The 20280-nt window shown below is 42.4% G+C and overlaps 1 protein-coding gene across 4 annotated transcripts in view; it reads right to left on the bottom strand.

Annotated features, from left to right (window-relative positions):
* GALNT9 (polypeptide N-acetylgalactosaminyltransferase 9) overlaps positions 1–20280 on the bottom strand; it is a 222335-nt gene that overhangs the window by 119274 nt on the left and 82781 nt on the right. For 3 of the 4 annotated variants that reach the window (XM_073312257.1, XM_073312258.1, XM_073312259.1), the window contains one exon: positions 1070–1267. The exons of the other annotated variant lie outside the window; for it this stretch is intronic. In XM_073312257.1, coding sequence (XP_073168358.1) covers positions 1070–1267 — 198 coding nt within the window. The remainder of the gene's footprint in view (positions 1–1069; positions 1268–20280) is intronic. 4 annotated transcript variants of the gene reach the window in all.

The following is a 20280-nucleotide window of genomic DNA, read 5'->3' as shown; positions in this document are numbered from 1 at the left end:
ACTGTCACAGTTCCTTACCACTTTACCAAACCTCAGCAAAACCCTGTCTTGTTCTTGATGGTCTCTATAATGTTTGCTCAGGTCTGGAGTGAAATGACACTTTCCGGTATGAGAGCTCAGTCCTGCAAGGTGTAGAGAAAAATAAGGTGCATGCCAAAGATAAAAGCCTTCCATCCCGTTTTTAATATATTTCCAGCACAAAGTGTGCCAGAAGTGATTCACTTAGCATTAAGTGAAGAACCTTTAACATGATACATTAATTTTGGCTAGATATCTGTAGCTAACACACACATTCTCACTATCCACAGCTGGTGCAACTGGCCAACCTTTCAGTTCACCTTGAAAGCTTCAAGGTATTGGGTGAAATTCCACAAGATCTGAAATGTGAACAGGGTCATGGTTAGCAAATTGTACCAATAGAATACCCATTGCCTGAAAGCCATAGCTTACCCAGGATCTCCTGAAGGACCTAAGCCATCCTATATACCAGCATAGTTAACACAGTAGGTGCAGTTAGATGGCAACAAATGATGCCAGATCACAAACATTTTTTTTTGCAATCATAAGGCATCAAAAACTATATGAAAAGGCCAATAGTACTTGGATATCAAGGTGAATGGTGTCTGGGGAATACGATAGATAGTTATACAAGCTTGGGTAGGTAGATGAGGTAGGGATTGTGCCTTCTTTTGTTTGGAAAACACTTAGATTATGTGAATAAGTAACAATAGCTAGAGGAGCTATGGCATGTACCTGGCTAGAGCTGTGACCTTTACACACTGAGGGCCCTATTTCAAACCTTGGTACACCCACTATGCCCTCAAAATCCTGCATTTGCACATGGCAATACAGTAACTGCACACATAATTAAATACCTCTTTGGCATATGCACTTGTAGGCTTTGCAGACCCCACAGGCAAACCCGTGTGTTTGTGGGCATGCTTGTTCTGCCTACCTTGACTAGTCCTATAGAGAGCCTACAGCACATCCTCGCTTACCTTGCACAGCGGCAGGCAGCAGCTGAAACGGAAACAATATTAGCGACAAAGCAACTGCACTGTAGATTCACCTGATGGGAGCAGACTCGTCCCCTTTATCGAGCCAGTCCTGGGGCGGGATTATATACATGCACCAGAGTCCCCAGTTGTAGCCATGGGCAGCATTAGCATATTGCTGCACTTCAAAAGTGTTGTACTTGATGTTGTCAATAGCTGGTAGGATGATTCGCTTTCGATCTTCTTTGATCCGGGTAAGCGCTGGTTCCACCCTGGAGACAATAAAAGTAGCAAAATTTTTTTCTGGCCATTCAATAATCCAAACCCCTTTAGCAATCTGATAAAGTGAACAATGAAGTTCTCTAATGCTGCAAGCAATGACACAGAGAAGCAGCCGCCTCTGGTGCAGCTTAGAGTGATTTAATGCCGGTTAGGGTCGCACACAACAGCGACGGGGGGCATGGTGCAGATAACTTGTGCAGCAACAGCTCCTCAATTGCATGGAATTGATGGATCAGAGGAATTAAATATCACCATTTTATCTTCAAGGTCACCAGTTTGGATCCAGCCTGGTCAGTGGTTACTAGGGATTTAGCAACCAAAGTTTCCCCTGATGCCTTTTCAGTGGCCATTGAGAAATGAGTTGGGGTTCCCATTCCTCTTCCTCATGGGAAAGGGTATATAAAATTTGTAAAAACACCATCAGAATTAGCAATAATTGATGTCCTGGTTGGCTGTCTCTGGAAGAACCACCTCTAGGGATGGGGGGACAATTTGGTCTTGATGGTTCTTGAAGAACAGAACTCACCAAGGGCTGAATGAGTATGAAGACACTGCTTGTTTTTTAAGACTGGTCCCTCTAGCTCAGGGTCGACTGGTAAGCCTACTCTGTACCTTCTATACCACATGTATCAAGAGAGGACTTCAACCCCCAGGCTTTTCGGCCCAGCAGCTTTCACAAATACTATAATCATTTCAAAATACTTAAGTTGATGAAGAGCATTGCAAAGGGAACTATGCTCCAGCGGGTTTAAGAACATGCTAAAAATACTGCACACCGTTATCCCTCAGTGAAGTGCTAGGTAAATATTAACTTACAGATAGGGAAATGGAGGCAATGAAGGTCACTGGCTGGTGCAAGGCCACAAAGCAAATCAGTGGTAGGTCTGGGAGAAGAACTCAGCAGTTCCCAGCTCCTACTGCCTTTCTAGTCCCTTAGATAATGCTCCCTCTTCCAGAAAACATAAACAATTAAGGATGAACCTAAACACTGAAGATTTTACAAAACTCTCAAACTTCTTTAATTTTTTTTTTAATTTTTGTGGAAGTGGTGGTTTGTTGGATTCATGAAACTCGTGAGAGGTTAAACACTCATTTTCCCCATGATTTAAAAACTCATGCTTTGTTTTATTTTTAAGTGAAATTATTTTTTCTCTTTGCTGACTTTCTTGCATATTAGGTATAAAAGCTGTACAGACAGCAGATACGTTGAGAAACCATCCCCAAGTCTCATCGTGAAATGCATCCTCTCTGGTTTTCTGCTTCCTTCCATTTGCTGAAACATCGTGGGTCCAATCCTGCAAGGTGTGAAGCATGCCAAGCAACCTTAGCTCACAGCAGGAGTAAAGGGTGATCAGCTCCTCTGAAGAGCTGCTCAGCACCTTGCAGAATCAGGTTCCATATGCACCTCAGCTGTGACTGTTCCTTAGGCATTCGTACCAATTTTTTTTTATTGCATGTTGTTTAAATAGGCAATGCACCCAAAGCACAAAGCAGCATATTCTTCTGCTGGAGTGACAAGTAACATCTGCGTGGATTCCTGGACTGCAGTACATTAGTTAGGATGCCAATTTGCGGGATCTTTGGGCCAGACTCATGCACACTCATGCAGAGTCAATGTGACCTAGCAAATCAGGATAAATAGCAACTTTGCCATTTATACAAGATTATAGTTATGAGATTAAGTGTCTTTGAAGGACAGTGGGTGTCCAAGGGAAAAGCTCCTGATATTCTAAGAAAGCAGGGTGGAATTCAAAAAGATGGATCTGCATAAATTATATCTGTGCTTGTCAGGCTACAGACATCAGGAGACACACAGAAAGACCTTGCCAAAGTGACTGAGGTGTCAGCCAGCCACTCTTCCCCTATCACGGAGCTTGTGAATAATCTCAGTGGGAACATCTCCCACTCTGGTTCTGCCTGAAAAATGAAGCATTTGAAAATACCAAACAGCTGCAGATGTCACTTATGACATACCACTAATGGTGTATCTGCAAGAGGAGCCCTCCTCTTGTTGTGACATATGTTACGGAAGAAGTCACCTTGGTGCACATTATTGTCAAATAAGAACCATCTGAGGAAAGAGCCCTAAAGGATTTATGGGCTTTCCAGAAAAGGGAGAGAGGGATTTTTCCCCCTCGTTTCTTCTCAGCATTGATAAATGGGTCGGAGTGTCCTGCCGTTACTGGTGTTATTCATCTTATGTACATTTATCTGCAATAACTGTGGAGCTATGGTCTGCAATGTGGTACAGTGGATAAGAATGTGCCACTGTTGTATAATCTTGGGTAAGATACTTCACCAGTCTGTGTCTCAGGCTATGTCTGCTCTGCCCCACAGTTCGGACTACGGGGGGCTGAATAGCAGTGAGCACCAAAGTGCTGCCCTGTAACTCCTCCCTGTAGATGCGGCAGAGGTGAACTAAAAGGTTCCTAGTTTACATTAATGTAGACCTCTTCAAACTGGACTATGTTCATGCAAACTAGGAACCTTTTCAGTTTGTGTCCGCCTGGATATTTTTTTTCCTTTTGATTTGTTTTGTTTTGGGTCATTTTGGGATGTTTTCTCACACCCCCACCTTTTTTATGTTAATTTTTTAATGGGACACCATTTCTAAACAAAAAATCAAAACCTTTCTTTTTGAGCCATTTCAATTTTTTCCCCCAGTTTTTTTCCAGCTGAAACTATTAGGCTGAACTTGACCCACTTACAATTTGCCAAAAAAAAAAAAAAAAAAAGCCCAGCTATAATCCTAACCCAGTCAAATACCCACTGAGTAGACACAAAGCAAAGCCCTCAAAAGATATGGCCCATTGCTCTGAAAGAAGTAGTGCCCGCATTAAGCGACAGCGATTTACAACTAATAGGACATCTAATGATGACCATTCAATGAGTCTGGAGCTGCAAGCTCTAATACTGTAGGTAGATATCCAAAGCATAGGTGACGTTTCATATTTTCCTTCTCCTTCAAACTACTGGTATCTGGCATCACATTGTTCTCCTTCCTTCAGCCTAAGCTCCTCTGACCACCAAGAGATCTCTCAATGCATTTCATGACTCTAAGGAAAGCCACTGGCCGTCTACAAGTTCTCCGAGCTAGTCCAGTATCTTCAGCAATAACACATGGTGAGGGACTTCTAGGTAACTGGTATTACAGCAGGATGAAATTGGTGACAAATTTTCACAAACAATTTTGCAAGCTATTTTGATCTTTTGTGAAATTTGAGGAGTCAGAAAGTTATTCACAGTGAACCCCCCAAAAAGCCACTTTCCTGTTAAAATTTGCACTTGTGAATTTTGAACAAGCTAAAAGAGGAGGGGCTAGAGCCTCAATACCACCAAAAACACATGGTCCAGGGCAATTAGCAGAGTGCTGGAAGCTGGAAAGCCCTGAGTTCTATTCCTGCCTAGCAGACTTCATGTGGGTGCTGTGTAAACGCAAGGTATTACTATGTCTGTAAACATTCCTGCCCCTATTTTACAATGGACAATCTGAGGATAAGTTAAGTGACGTGTTAAGATCACACAACAAGTCAGTATCTGAACCAGGACTGGAATTCAGGTCCCCTAACTTCCCAATGCATCTCCAGGCAAGTAACTTTACCTCTGAGTACCCGTGTCCTCATGAACAGAAATCATTCACATTCACATATTCTGAACTATAAAGATCTGATTTTTAAAACAAATGTATTCCTTATATATCCCACCATCTGTTTTAGCCACAACCTTCACAAAGGGGACATTAGAATGTGTGGCTCAAGACAAAGGGAATTAGAAAACATTTAAAAAGCAGAGAAGCTGCCTGATACTATTTCTCAGCAAAATCCAAAACAAGTTGATTTTTCCATTAAGCACTACGTACCTGTGAAATTTCACAGCTTGATGTGCCAAATCAGTGGTAATAGGAATGCAGAGATGAGGTATTCCAACACCATGCTACAGCTCATCCTGATGTTGCTCAGGACTGTTATTATCACAGATTCCGTCAACACCTTTTTTACTGCAGAACCTAATTGTGCTCTGTTTTGCAGAACAGCTGCCAAGACCCGTATGAAATATTTAGCCAGCTGATCTAATGGAAAGTTGCCGTAACAGGACTGGCATACTGTGGCATGAGTGGCATACTGTGTTTACATTATTGTTTTAGGTAATCCATGAAATATGAGCCATCTATTGTTGGGTGTTGCCAGCTAAATTCAGGCTTGGTGTAACTCCAGTGCCGTTGATGGAAACTACTCCAGATTTGAGATTGCCTCCATGGGCTGAGCTGCACTGACAGCAAATCCTTTGTCAATTTGGCTAGTAATTCTGGCTTTGTTTACCTAATCACTTATAAAGAAAAGGAGGACTCGTGGCACCTTAGAGACTAACAAATTTATTTGAGCATAAGCTTTTGTGAGCTACAGCTCACTTCATCAGATGCATTCAGTAGAAAATACAGTGGGGAGATTTATATACACAGAGAACATGAAACAATGGGTGTTACCATACACACTGTACCGAGAGTGATCAGGTAAGGTGAGCTATTACCAGCAGGAGAGCGGGGGTGGGGGAACCTTTTGTAGTGATAATCAAGGTGGGAATGACCGACAGGGGATGGGTCACTTGATGATTACCTGTTCTGTTCATTCCCTCTGGAGCACCTAGCACTGGCCACTGTCAGAAGACAGAATACTGGGCTAGATGGACCTTTGGTCTGACCCAGTAAGGCCATTCTTATGTTCTTAACACAGTGACTTTAACAAAAGCCATGTGTGGTTTGAACACTTTTTATATTTCTTGCTTCTTCATGTTTTTTTAATGGCATCAAAGGCCCTTTTGGAACACAAGTTACCATTCCGAATCAGACTGTCTAGCAAAGCATCTGATGCTCTCAAGGAAGGCAGCTCCTCTTCAACGCTTCCCCCCTTGATGATCACTACAAAAGGTTTTTTCCCCCCTGCTCTCCTGCTGGTAATAGCTCACCTTACCTGATCACTGTCGGTACAGTGTGTATGGTAACACCCATTGTTTCAGGTTTCTGTGTATATAAATCTCCCCACTGTATTTTCCACTGAATGCATCTGATGAAGTGAGCTGTAGCTCACAAAAGCTTATGCTCAAATAAATTTGTTAGTCTCTAAGGTGCCACAAGTCCTCCTTTTCTTTTTGCGGATACAGACTAACACAGCTGCTGCTCTGAAAACTAATCACTTATGGTTTTTTAAGGGAGTAATATTAAATCTTTTAAAGTAATTTATGTTTTATTCTCATTTTAAGATGCTACACTATGTGGATGTACTCGCCCTCCTTATGGAGGCTACTGTTCTACCCTACCTTTGTACCACCTCCTCCAGCACACAAGGAAGTCAGGAGTTCTGGGCAGCTCCCAGTACAGAGAGAGCTGAAGCTTAAATTGCTTACAGATAAACTCCAAGAGTTAAATGCTCCAGAATGATCAACTGCAATACAGTATTTGAATGTTTCCTCTCCGCACGTCTGTTCCCACTTCCTCAGCAGCTTGAGCTGTGAAATTTCACAGGTACAAAACAGAGAAATCCCTGTGGTTTGCAGAGAAATACAATCATGCAGCCATTCTGCCTAGCTCCGAATAGTGGGATTAAGCAACAGCCCTGTGTTATGGGCTAGACAGAGCTGTGCCACTCCAGGTGCAGCTCTGAGAGGCGTTGTGAAGCTAGGAAGCAGGCTGCCGCACCAGATTTAAAGCGGGCACAACACAGAGTTCCCCTCCAAGCCATCTCTCTGGCCCTATCCTGCCCATTTTGCTCAAGCTATTGCTGACAGTAGAAGCAGCTTTGCCGTCTCTTGGTACTCCCTGACCATAAGAACCCCCATTGGGCTAGGCTCCTGAATTGGGGCGCATTAGGTCAGGAGAGAGGTTCCTTGTGCTTTCCCCTTCCCTCAAGTAGCTGCACAGCAGCCAAGCGAAACTAACCTCTTTAGACTGCATTTTAAGTGTCCAAGATGGACAGCACTAGGAGGCTGCCCTCAATATGCATTTACTGGGAGACTACCGCCTCCCTTCCTACCACCTGCCTGAGCTCCTACACCAATGATCTCTCTTACTTTCTATCCCACCTACAGATACTCCCCTCCTGCATCAAACGATACCATACCAAACAAAAAAAGCTTCAGAAAGAACGTAGATGCACTAACCCTGTAAGCAGGTGAAGAGGAGGTCCGACGATCCTTGGTGCACTAGCGGAGCACTGATAATGCCTCTAAAAGTCATAGGCCACAAACAGTGAATCTTGGCTAGTTTTAGAGAAACTGGGATCAGCAATTGTGAATAGGCAATTTCAATTTTCCAAGTATCGCCTAAAGTTATAGATAACCTCATTCCAATGTAAGGCTCTTTACAACAGGTATCAAAGCTGCCACCTCAAGGCTTGAGTTGCTATGCTTCTGTTCTTACCTGATTTGGTTTGAAAGCTTTGTTTTAGCTTCTAGAGTTCTCTATAACACACACGGGGGAGGGGGGACATATAATATTCAGCTTGTCTGAGGATGAGCCTTTGTTCTTGAGGGTGTAATTTGTGCTCGCGTTTTTGTGTTGGCAGAATGAACTGTGGGCATAGATATGAGCATTTGCACCTCTAAATACCGGCACTGCAGTTAGGTAGCTAGATGTGCCTAAATTCTGATTTGTTCACACAGTTCAACTGTGGGCAGAAAAATGGATGCATAAATTGTGTAGGTGCCACTTGCAGCTGTAAAAGTGATGCCATCCCTCTTAGAACAGACTAGATGTTTTTAGCGCTTGTGTGTCATTTTCTGCTAAACGCAAAGCAAACAGACAGTAGCCCTGCTATGTCACTGCAATTTTCAACTGCAGATGCTCTTTTGACAAGCATCCAAATGTGTCTGGATACCTTTTCGTGTGAGAGAGATGAAGCTTTGCAGATATTTCAGAACCCTAAATACTTCGTCAGCATTGTAGCTCTACGTGGAAACAGAAGGGAGGCCTGCAGTGCTCCTCAACTGTCTCTTCCTTTGGCACCTTACATTCAAGCTCTGCTACACAGACCCTAGAAATGGGCTCATGGGGTTCAATCCTGCAGCAACTGAAACCAGTGGCAAAACTCCCGCTAACTTCAAAGGGTGCAGGATCAGGCCTATAATGATACATTCCAAACACCAGAACTGCATTTTGAAGTTTGGGCCCATTTTTCATGGCTACTGGGTTGTTGGCCTCTGTATGAATTAACATGCTTTACGGGCGCAGAACTGCATCTATTGTTGACAATTAACTAAGCCAAAAGGGACAATTTTTTCCTCACACACATTTTATAGATACCATGGATTCTAAACTAAACAGATATTCAGTTTTCAATTTAGTGCTTCTTCCTAGGACTGCTTCAGTTTTTAGCTAAGACACACACAGTGGAGACTACTGGCTGGAAATGTAGATGGAAGAAAAGGTCTCCCTTTCTCTCTTCTAATGAGAAATGTTACCTAGGAATTTCTTATGCTTCTTCTCTCTCTTAGCTACTGGTGGATTGCTAAGGTTGAAAGAGAGAGAGAGAACATTCAACTTGATTCTCATATATTCTCTATCAGGTGAATGGTGTATTTTTATGGTGATTTATTTCTCCAGAACAGCGTCAGAAATGCTTTTTATTCTAAGGCCCCGATTCTGTAACTGACAGTGCATAGGGCATAGTTCTGCAACTGCATGGATTCTCATTGACTTCAACAGATCTCCCAGCAGACACAAAGATGCCCTGGTATGCAGTCAACTGCAGAAGAGACTTCAGTAAGCATCTCTTTCTTTCATAAATCATCAACAGGAATATGCAAGTCCAGACTGTGGACTTGATCAACAGCCCCCAAAAAGCTGCTTGTTTTCTCCAAAGTGTTGAATGCTTGAGATCCACCTGAATATAGATGTGCATGTGCATTTACTCCTTTTGTCTTCTTAAAAATTATGGGGCCGAGTTTTAAAAGGTGATGAGCACTCACATTGGTATCAACGGGTGCTACAGGTGCTGGGCTCTTCTGAAGAGCTGGCTCTCAAATTTGAAGACTTCTATGGAAAACAAGGAGAGTTAACGCAAGAATCAGGAGGCAGAATTTGGCCCAAAGCATCACAGAAGTCTGTAACGCGATCCAGAACACTGGGGTGAGGTCAGAGCTTGTACTGTGATCAGATTGGCTCCTCTAAAAGTCACTTTAAACCTATTGTAAAAGTCTATCACTGGATAGGTTAGCAATCTATGTTTGAGACTGGCCAATTCACAGCACATCAAATGCCAGAGGCAAATCAGTGGGAACAGGAATCATATGCTTTATATTCTTCCACCCTTATCAATTTGTCAAGGCGTAGATGCCAATTGGAAGGCCTGATTTTTCACAAAGCTACAACACTAAAACGAATAGCTTTTACCCAAAGCACTGATAAAGCAGGTTCGAAGTGAAGTCTTCAATGTGCTGCAAGACTATAATATAGCCTTTAAGAAAGTCAGGCCACCCGCAGACATCAAGCAATTGTTTTTAAAGGCATAACATAGAAATAAAAACATGTGATCCAAGAGAAATCATAAATACGATACAGGCCAGATCCTGAGCTGTTGTGAACTGATGTAGCTCCACGGACTTCAATGCAGCGAGACCAATTTACATCATCTGAAGCATTCATTCAGTACATCTCCAGCTCCTCTCACATCTCAAATAGTTCTGAGCTGATATAGTCTAGAAGTAGTTTCGACATATACTCAGATTAGAGACATCATGGTCCAGCAGACAGGGCAGCGAACTGGAACTCAATGGATGTAGGTGCTATTCCTAGCTCTGCCACTGACCTGCTCTGTGACCTTGAGCTGGTCATTTCACCTGTCTATGCCTGTTTGCCCTCCCACGCTTTTCGGTCTTAGATTTTTAAGCTCACTGGGACAGGGACTGTATTTCTGATGTTTGTTCAGTGCCTGGCACAATGGGGTGCTAATGTCATTCAAATATTTTTAAAATATATATAATCTGTGTAAACAGAAAGCTCATTTTCCATATGATTTTATACACCATCTTAAATTTCCACTGGCAATATAGTTTATCGTACATAGAACAGTAAATCTACTGAGACATATTTCTCCATTTAAGATAGTCAAACAAATATTACACTGGGTATGTCTGTGCAGTAACTAAGTGCTCAGAGAGTTAAAAATAATCATATCCATTTCCTCGCACTGCAAGAGAAGAGAGGAAATTCCTCATCTGTTCTACCTGACATCTTTATCAGCTTTTCTGAACTGCCCTTCGAGATTTCAGACCTGCAGTCCACCAGCCAGAATAGAATGAACACTGCAAAACACACCTGCTTCAGAGTTAAAAGATCAGCTCTTTGGCAGCCAAATCTGAATAGCTCTTGTCTGCATCACTGAAAAGCAATGAGGATGCTTCAGTGAGTATTCCACGTTGTTTAGGTAGATGAATAGTTGGAGTTGTTTTTCTGGCTTGTCCTCCATATGTATACTGGCACTGTCCTATAAATCTCAAAAGCCCACATGGCATATGCTGTATGCTTCTCTCTTTATTCAATGAAGTAATTTTAGTATACTTCTGCTGTCTGAAACGTGTACTCCATTAAGCTACAAAATTGATCTTAAATGACTGATAAATGCTTTGGAAAAAGAGAAGCTTTCTAGATGCCGCGCAATCATGGAGGACTTCAGTGTTGGGGCGGGGGGTCTCGTGCTGCCAGTACGAAAACATCCTTGGAATTTCTAAACATTTAAATGACAATTTCCTCACTCAAAAAGTGTTGCAGCCAATATGGAGGAATACTTTATTAGACCTTGTCCTAACAGATAAAGAGGAACTGATCACAGAACTAAACATTAACAGTAGTGTTGGTAATATGCACTCAAAATAAAGTTGAGACCAGTAGCATATATATTTGGTGCTTTAATAGGGCCAATTTCACAAAGCTAAAAACAATAATAAGCTAAATCAGCTGGGAGGAAGAATTTAATTAAGAAAGTGTGAGTGATAATTGGAAATAATTTAAAAATGCTTTAATAGATGCCCCCAAAGCCAGAATCCTGTGTTGGTTAAAAAGCTGACCTAGTTTAGAGGGGAAGTGAAGGCCGTTGTAAAAAATATTAAAAAGAATATATATTGAATAGAAAAAAGGGGAAGTTGATAGTGATGACTATAAATCAGAAGTTAGAAATTGTAGAAAGTTGATAAGGGACGCAAAGGGACATAAGGAGAGATCTATGGCCAGCAGAGTTAAGGACAATATGAAGGTGGTTTTTAAATATATCAGGAACAAAAAGAATTGGTCTATTACTAGATATAAATGGAATGGTAGAATTATCAAAAATAATGCAGAAAAGGCAGAAGTGTTTAATGAATATTCTGTATTTGGGAAAAAACAGATGATATAGTCTCATGCAGGAGACTGGACTAGATGACCTCTCGAGGTTCCTTTCAGTCCTACACTTCTATGATATGAAGATAATAACTTTCTTTCCATTCCACTATTATCTCTGAAAGATGTTAAACAGAAGTTACACAATTAGACATTGTTAAATTAGCAGTTCCAGATAACTTGCATCTAAGAGTTTTTAAAGAGCTGGCTGAGGAGTTTGCGGGACCATTAATGTTGATTTTCAAGAAGTCTTGATGTACTGAGGAAGTTCCAGAAGACTGGAAGAAAGTCTTATAGAGACAGACTCCACAGTTTCATTTATTTAGCTTAACAAAGAGAAGGTTAACGGGTGATATCATTACAGTCTATAAGTAACTACAAATATTTGATAATGGGTTCTTCAGTCTAGTAGAGAAAGGTGCAATGTGATCCAACAGCTGGAAGTTGAAGCTACACAACTTCAGAGAAGAAATAAAGTGTAAATTTTTTAACAGTGAGGGTAATTAACCATTGGAACAATTTACCAGGGTTGTGGTGGATTCCCCATCACTGACCATTTTAAAATCCAGATTAGATGTTTTTCGAAAAGATGTGCTCTAGGAATTACATTGGGAAAGTTCTATGAGCTGTGTTATACAGGAGTCCAGTCTAGATGATCACAATTGTCCCTTATGGAATCTAGGAGATAAGTGCATTGCAAAGCACACACTTACTGTGAATGCTCTTCCTGCAATCTTAGAGTTATAGAGGGGTGATGCTATAAGCAAAGTGACAGGTTTGACATTGTAGGGAGAGTGGTCACTTTGGATGAGCTATTACCAGCAGGATAGTGAGTTTGTGTGTGTGGTTTTTGGGAGGGGGGTGAGGGGGTGAGAGAACCTGGATTTGTGCAGGAAATGGCCCAACTTGATTATCATGCACATTGTGTAAAGAGTTGTCACTTTGGATGGGCTATCACCAGCAGGAGAGTGAATTTGGGGGGGGGGGGGGGGTGGAGGGTGAGAAAACCTGGATTTGTGCTGGAAATGGCCCAACCTGATGATCACTTTAGATAAGCTATTACCAGCAGGACAGTGGGGTGGGAGGAGGTATTGTTTCATATTCTCTGTGTGTATATAAAGTCTGCTGCAGTTTCCACGGTATGCATCCGATGAAGTGAGCTGTAGCTCACGAAAGCTCATGCTCAAATAAATTGGTTAGTCTCTAAGGTGCCACAAGTACTCCTTTTCTTTATAAGCAAAGGGTGATCATAAAGGGGCTTTTCACAACTGGGAACCAAAGAGCCATAAGTTTTACTTCTATCCCTAGACATGCCATATCACCTCATTGATTTCATTCTGGTGATGCAGATTTCAAGTGATGGTGGAATTTGGTCCACACTTTTTTGCCCAAGATTGTTAAGAAGCAGAATTTTATAATAGGGTGCAAAACATCTCTATAACATCCTGCAGGTCCCCACAAAAGCAGACCTGGAGTAATAAAAGTGGCTGAGTAAAACAGCCTGAGCATTGTCTCCAGGTCAGTTATTGATTACTAGGAAATCAGCCTTTTCCTTGCTTTAAAGTACATCTTGAGAATCCCAATACAACATAATGCACTACACATTTTTATATAGAACAGCAGGTCTAAAATCATATTCCTAGACCTGGGGCCCCACAAAGCTATACCAAAAGCTTGGTTCCCTCTAACTTCATTAAGATCCATATTTTCTACACTGTAAAAGAACACGTGCTTCTGGGGATAATCTCCAAAGATGGGCTACGCTAGTCACAGATCTACATGTCCCAGATCCTTTTTTCTGTGCTAAGCTCTCTTGGCCTCTTTTGTATACTGAAATCTCTTGATGAACTCCTTTTACTCCTCTGCTTTTTATGGCAACACTCCATTCTGTAGCACTATTTTTAATTACTACTGTACTGCATAACTCCATTCAGGGCTTAGACACAACTATGATGGAAAGCAAGCCATTATGTCTCCTTTTATGGATCCCAGCACTCTTTTCATGGTTCCTAATATGTGGCAGTCTCTGTCTTTCACTTTCTGATTTCTACCTTCCTGAGCTCAACACCGTCTCTTTCTCATCCATAGAATTAACACACTCATCTCTCAATCCTCATGATCTTTTATTCCCCCGCTCCACCGGCTCCAATAACTTAATTCACGTTCTTTCCTCTCTGTCATTTACTCTCTCCCGCTTCATCTCAAAGATGGAATGTTATGTTATGCTCCACATCTTCTGTAACACAGTTAATCGTGGCTGTGCAGTGGTTGTAACCTAAAGCCATGAGTGTGTTGCTTAACTGGAAAATGGGTGCATCTAAATAAAAAGGAAAGAAAGTTGGCATTACAGAGTGAATGCAGAACTCCACTCAGCTGCAGGGAGACACAACTAAACGATGTGGACCTAATCCTGCTCTCACATATGATTGCACAACTCTCATGGGCCGGAGTGTGAGCAGCACAATGCATCTGAGGGTACTTTGTGCGTGGCTCATCATTATGTTACATTGTTAAAACCCTGACATCATCCTGTACCTTCTGTGTATTGTATTCTTTTGCAGCCCTCTCCCAGTATCTCACCCCGACCTTCCCTCCTTATTTCACCATAACTCTCTGGTCCCAGTTACTCTTCCCAACTCAACTTCTTTCAAAGCCTATTGTACTCCTGTGCCTTTCTGCTATGTGTTCCCTATAAAAAGAGAGGGAGATGGAAAATGAGAAATAGCTGTGAATTTTAAAAAGATATAAGCAGAGAAAAAAATATCAAACACAGATAGGTTCATTCCCTGTCACATAGCCCTATGACATCCAGAAATTGATTGGGATCTGAGACCACAGAACACCTCTGCAGGACTTACACGGGGACTTCCAAATGTACAGAAAGGTAAAGAAGTCTCTGCATCTTGTACAAGCTTGTGAGCCTGGGGGGCCAGATCCTCAAGCTACACTTGTGCTGAAACTGGTACAGCTGGGCATGAGGAGCATCACTGGTTTTATGCTTCCACCCATCCCTGGTATATGGCTCTTTTGAGTTGCACCTAGCTGCAACAGCTCTCAGTGGGCTGTACCAGCAGCCAAGAATATTTTGAGTGCAAGTACTCCAGCCATGCCCCTTCTACCTGGGCCATGTCCCCACATCCCCCTCCCCTTATACAAGCTCTGAGTAGCAGGGGGCTTTGGGCCAGTATATCCACTTCTGGGGATTCCCCTTTAGCAGAATGCCCAGGTAACTGGCTTTCTGGCTATGGATCAGAGCAGCCAGAGGGGATGGGGGCAAGGATCTGCCCCGGGTATCCACATATGTATTTGCAGTCTTGGACCCTAACAGTTCCATCTGTTTTGCAGAGATTTTTAGCCCTGCAGGCTGACTTCCGTTGATTAGCATTGAGTTCCTGTAAAGAAGTAGAACATTTATTGAGGATAGGTGGAATTTTACAGAAGAACTGTTTGGTGAAATTATTGCACGATTCTAATTGAAAGCTCCATTTAAGAATTAATGGTAATGGCCTCCCTCTTAACCAGTCCTCTCCACTTATTCCTGCCACAGAAGTAGTATCAGCTCACACTAAAGAAACTCTTATGGGGAATGGGTCAATAGAAAATGTCTGGCCTGCACTAATATATTTCAGCACCTAACAGGCAAAAAAGTAGCAATTAAGCACAGCACAATTTGAATAATTCAATAGTTAATTTGACCTGCCAGCTTTCAGCCTATTTTTTACTTCCTATAAGACTGTACTCAGTCTCCTGGGAGAGAGTTATTCTGTAAAAGCCTACACCATGGTGCAGTGCAATATAATGGAAAACAGCATGCACAAAGGGAATAAAAACTATTTAAAGGGAAATATTTTTATTTTCTGAAAGTGATGAGCCACCTATGCTTAATAAAAGTGACTTTCTATAAATCAACCTGCCGAGTCACTGTGCAGAAGGTAAACCAGCTCTGTGCTGGCCATATCGAAGATAAGCAATTAAAGATAGTCTATGCTGAGTTTTTCGGTTATGAGTTTGCATGTAATGTTCACATTTATCAACCAATGACTCAATCCACTGGGACTCTTTAGTTCCATTCAAAACCAGTCATTAGAACAACAAACCACCATTAATGGTGTTTTATTTACTCCACAGTACAGCAATACTGATTCACCACAACCCAGTAGTTTGATGCAGCCCTGAGCAATAATGATACAGAGACAGAGGGATGGGCTTGTAGTTAAGGCACTGGACTGGGATTCAAGAGGTGCGGGTCCAACTCCCAGCTCTGCCACAGATTTTCGGTGCGAGTCTGGGTTAGTCACAATTTCCCAGTTCCCCCATTGGGAACTTCCTGGGGTGCTGTATGGATATCTGTGAGGAGCTTAGACATTGCAGTGGTGATCAGAATGGAGAAGTCCATAAACAACAAATGACTGTGAAGAGCTAAAGGTTTTCAGATCCTGCAGCTGACTCTGTAGTTGGAAATATGGATATCACTGCTGTGACCCAGGAAACTATCAACCTGCACTGCTGTCTCAGAGAAGCTTAGTGGTCACTCAACAGCCTCAGAGAGAAATTGAACCTTCTGTTCATTGCCCATTTTCAGGCTGGCTCCACCCTAATAATGATAATAACCTATCAACTCAAGGATAACTAGAATATGTAATTGCTTTGAGTTCCTACAGAAAGATTGTAGATTCAAAAAGTAGTTGTCAATGGTTCACTGTCAAACTGGGAGGGCATACCGAGTGGAGTACCACAGGGGTCAGTCCTAGGTCCGGTACTATTAAATAGTTTAATTAATGACGTGGATAATGGAGTGGACAGCATACTTATAAAATCTGCAAATTATACCAACCTGGGAGGTATTGCAAGCATTTTGGAGAACAGCATTCCAATTCAAAAGGATCTTGACAAATTGGAGAATTGGTCTGATTTCAGCAAGATGAAATTCAGTAAAGATAAGAGCAAAGTACATTTAGGAAGGAAAAAGCAAATGCATAACTACAACATGGGGAATAACTGGCTAGGTGGTCATGCTGCTAAAAGGGATCTGGGGGGTGTAACGGATCACAAATTGAATATGAATCTATGATGTTGTGAAAAAGGCTAATATCATTCTGGGGTGTATTAACAGGAGTGTTGTATGCAGGACAGGGGAGATAATTGTCCCACTCTACTTGGCAGTGGTGAGGCCTCAGCTGGAATCATCTGTCCAATTCGGGCACCACACTTTAGGAAGGATGTGGATAAAATTGGACAGAGTCGATCGGAGAGCAACAAAAATGATAAAAGGTTTAGAAAACCAGATCTATGAAGAAAGATTAAAAAAAACTGGAAATGTTTAGTCTTCAGAAAAGAAGATTGAGGGGGAACCTGATAACAGTTTTCAAATATGTTAAGGGCTGTTATAAAGAGAACAGTGATCCATTGTTCTCTATGTCCACTGAAGGTACGACAAGAAGTAATCAGCTTAATCCGCAGCAAGCAAGATTTAGGTTACATATTAGGAAAAGCTTTCTAACTATAAAGGTAGCTAAACTCTGGATTAGGGTTGTGGAATCCACATCACTGGAGGTTTTTAAGAACAGGTTGGACAAACACCTGTGAGGGATGTCTAAGCTTACTTGGTCCTGTCTCAGCACAGGGGGCTTCATCAGATGACCTTTCAAGGTCCCTACGTTTTCATAATTCTATGATGTTTGCAACTACAGTAACCACATACTATACAGACTCGATGGTGACAACGAAGATGTAAAAGAGGCCCAGAGGCAAATAACACTGCTCTGTTTTAAGGCCAAATATTCATTTCAAGTACTAACATCATGAATGACTTGCTTTCCTTTAAAATACACAACACCACTTTTTCATTTTGTTTGATTAGGGAAACTGTTTAAACATATGAGATCATTTATGTTCAATATGAAAGTTACAGTCTCACCATCTCTCTCCTGATTAATATAGAAGACTTGCCTTCAAAATCCCTGGCTAACCCAGCTGAATCAAACTGACTCTCACCTCTGCTCTATTTTGATGACATTCAGGGACCAACCTGGAGTGATTAAGTCCTAGTGTACATTTACTATCTCAGTCTTGCATCCTCTGAGTGTCAACAGAAGAGACTGGAATTTACTTAACACTCGCCAAAAATATTGATATTCGCTTGAAAATAAAATCTGTCCACATAACTTCAGTCTCTTTTCCTTTCAGTGCTATTCTGTTAATATTATGCGGGACCATTTAGCAACCAGTTGCCATGTCCTTGTGTCTATTGAGGACATGACGGACTGTCTCATAACATGTAAGGTAGCAAGGCTTGATTAATAAGCCAGAGAAACACACAAGGGGCCAGTTCCTCAGCTGGTGTAAATCACGGTTGCTCCACTGAAGCTATTTATATCTACTGAAGACTGGGCCAGAATGGGGACAATAACACAGGGTAAAGTTGTGAAGGGAAAAGACGACCAACTGAGAATAAATTAAAAGAAACCTTAGTTTCCTCAAATGGAAAGCAGCAATGTGTCTCCAACAACTGGATGAAGAGAGATCCGAGAGGATCATCAGGCTTCCAAATATTTGCCCCATATTGTTCTCCATGATTTTGAAACCTCTGGCCATATTCAGCCTTGACGTATGCTGGTGGAATTCTACTGAAGTCAAGAGACCTGCACCCACTTCCACCAAGGCTGAACCTGGCCCTTCATCACTAAGGGGAAATTTTGTACTCTTTTCCCCCTTTATGTTCTCACTGTGGTGTGGTTTCTTTACATTTGTGCACCAGTCTATCTTTCAGAGTGATACTTGGAAGACTCTCCTTTGTCAGTCACAAGCTGACTGCATTACAGATACACCACTCGCTGGTTACACCACAAACTGAGCACAAAGCCGGAGCATTTTTCCCCACAGGAAAAGCCACGTTTTCTGTTCAGTCGCCTCAAAAAGACAAGGTATGCAGGGCTCAATGGAACCAACTCACTTGCCATCTGAATATATTATTATAGATTTGCAATCTGGAAAAAGTAGTTCCTACAGGATCAGAACTTTAATGAGAGAATGTAGATGGGGTAGTGCCTTGCTCTGGCACGTGGAAGATTTAGGATTGAATCCCAGGGCTGGAATCTCCCATTCCTTGTCCTGATAAGGGGTGGGAGTAACACACAAAGTATTTAACAGTAACACCATTTGAAAAATGAAGCAGGAGGATAAATAAGCTCCTGTCAATCTAAGTCCATATCGGCTGGAATGGGAAAAGCAACGGGAGTGGCTACTACATGAGGCCTTAAAGGTGGGTACTACAAAGATGAGAGGAAACAGGGAGAGCAGAAATTCAGTGGTGGAGATGGTTTTAGACACACCCAAGATTTGAGGGGGAGCAGGAATAGGAGAAAGATAAAGTAGCAGTGTTGTTGCCCTCCACTTGTGCCTCTGAAGCAAAGGGATACATTATCCTTTTGATGCATTTGCTACTCTGATTGGTTTAGACTCTGCAGCGACTGCATGAGCAGCGCTCTCACAAAAGGGGGTGATGCTCTCAAAGCAGCTGCAGATTCAGGCTCAGTGGTAACAATGGGAGTTAAGCAATGTGTTGAGAGGAGCGCATACCAGAATGGGTGTGCTGTTCCATAAAGGCTTTTAAATGGTATACACATAGTCTCATTTACTGTATTAAGTTCTGTCCATGCTGACTTTGATCCTCCATGACATTATTATAAAACAACAACCTTTAAGAAAAGAAAACAACAACCCCCTCTTACTGTGTAGTTACCCCACCTAGCTTTTACACAGCTGTTCACAGCAGTAGATCTCAAAGTCGTGTGGCAAATTGCCGACACTACGATGTGGGTCTCGCGCTTTCTCTTCTTGAGGGGGGTTCAGGGCTCCGTTTCTTGTCCCTGAACTGGGGTACTAACTGCCCCACTGGTGTCCTAGAGGAGGGGAGTGGAAAGGGAGGGACCCAGGCCTGCCCTCTACTCCGGGTCCCAGCCCAGGGGTCCTAGGGATAGCAGTAAACCACTTGAACTAACGGTTCCTTCCCCAGGCTACTTCCCTCTCCTGCCTTTCAGCTTGTCGGGCTTCCTGCCCTCCCTCTGCACAAACCAGGTGTCCCTTTACCTAGGGTCTTGGTCTTCTTAGCCCACCGCAGCATTTCTCCAAACTCTCCTCTGTTTCCTTCCAAACTGCTCTCTGCTCCAACAGCAATCCACTCTGCTTCAACTCCTCCAAACTGCTCTTTGCTCCAACACCAATCCACTCTGCTTCAACTACTCCTCTTGTCTGATTGAAGCAGGGGGGTTTTATCATGTGACTGGCTTCAGGTGCTCTAATTGGCTTCAGGTGCTTTAATCAATCTATAGCAAACTTTCTTCCCTCTACAAGGAATAAGGCTCCCTTCTAACACTCTCCTGCTGCCCTCTGGCCATGCTGTATCTCAGTCCTTACAAAGGAGGTCAGCATCATTTTCCTCACTGTATAGAAAGGGAAACGGAGGATCAGATAGGCCAAGTGCCAGGACCAGAACCCAGACCTCTGCCCGGTTCAGTAGCCAGCCAACATGGCCTCCCACTGACAACCAACATCACTTGAAGTGACACTGTATCTGCGGGTTAAAAAACAAAGCATGAGCTACTGTAACATTGTTACCACAGGCACAGGAATCACCCC

Source organism: Lepidochelys kempii, chromosome 15, assembly GCF_965140265.1.
Source record: "Lepidochelys kempii isolate rLepKem1 chromosome 15, rLepKem1.hap2, whole genome shotgun sequence".
Lineage (NCBI taxonomy): Eukaryota > Metazoa > Chordata > Testudines > Cheloniidae > Lepidochelys > Lepidochelys kempii.
This window is presented reverse-complemented; position numbering and strand designations above follow the sequence as displayed.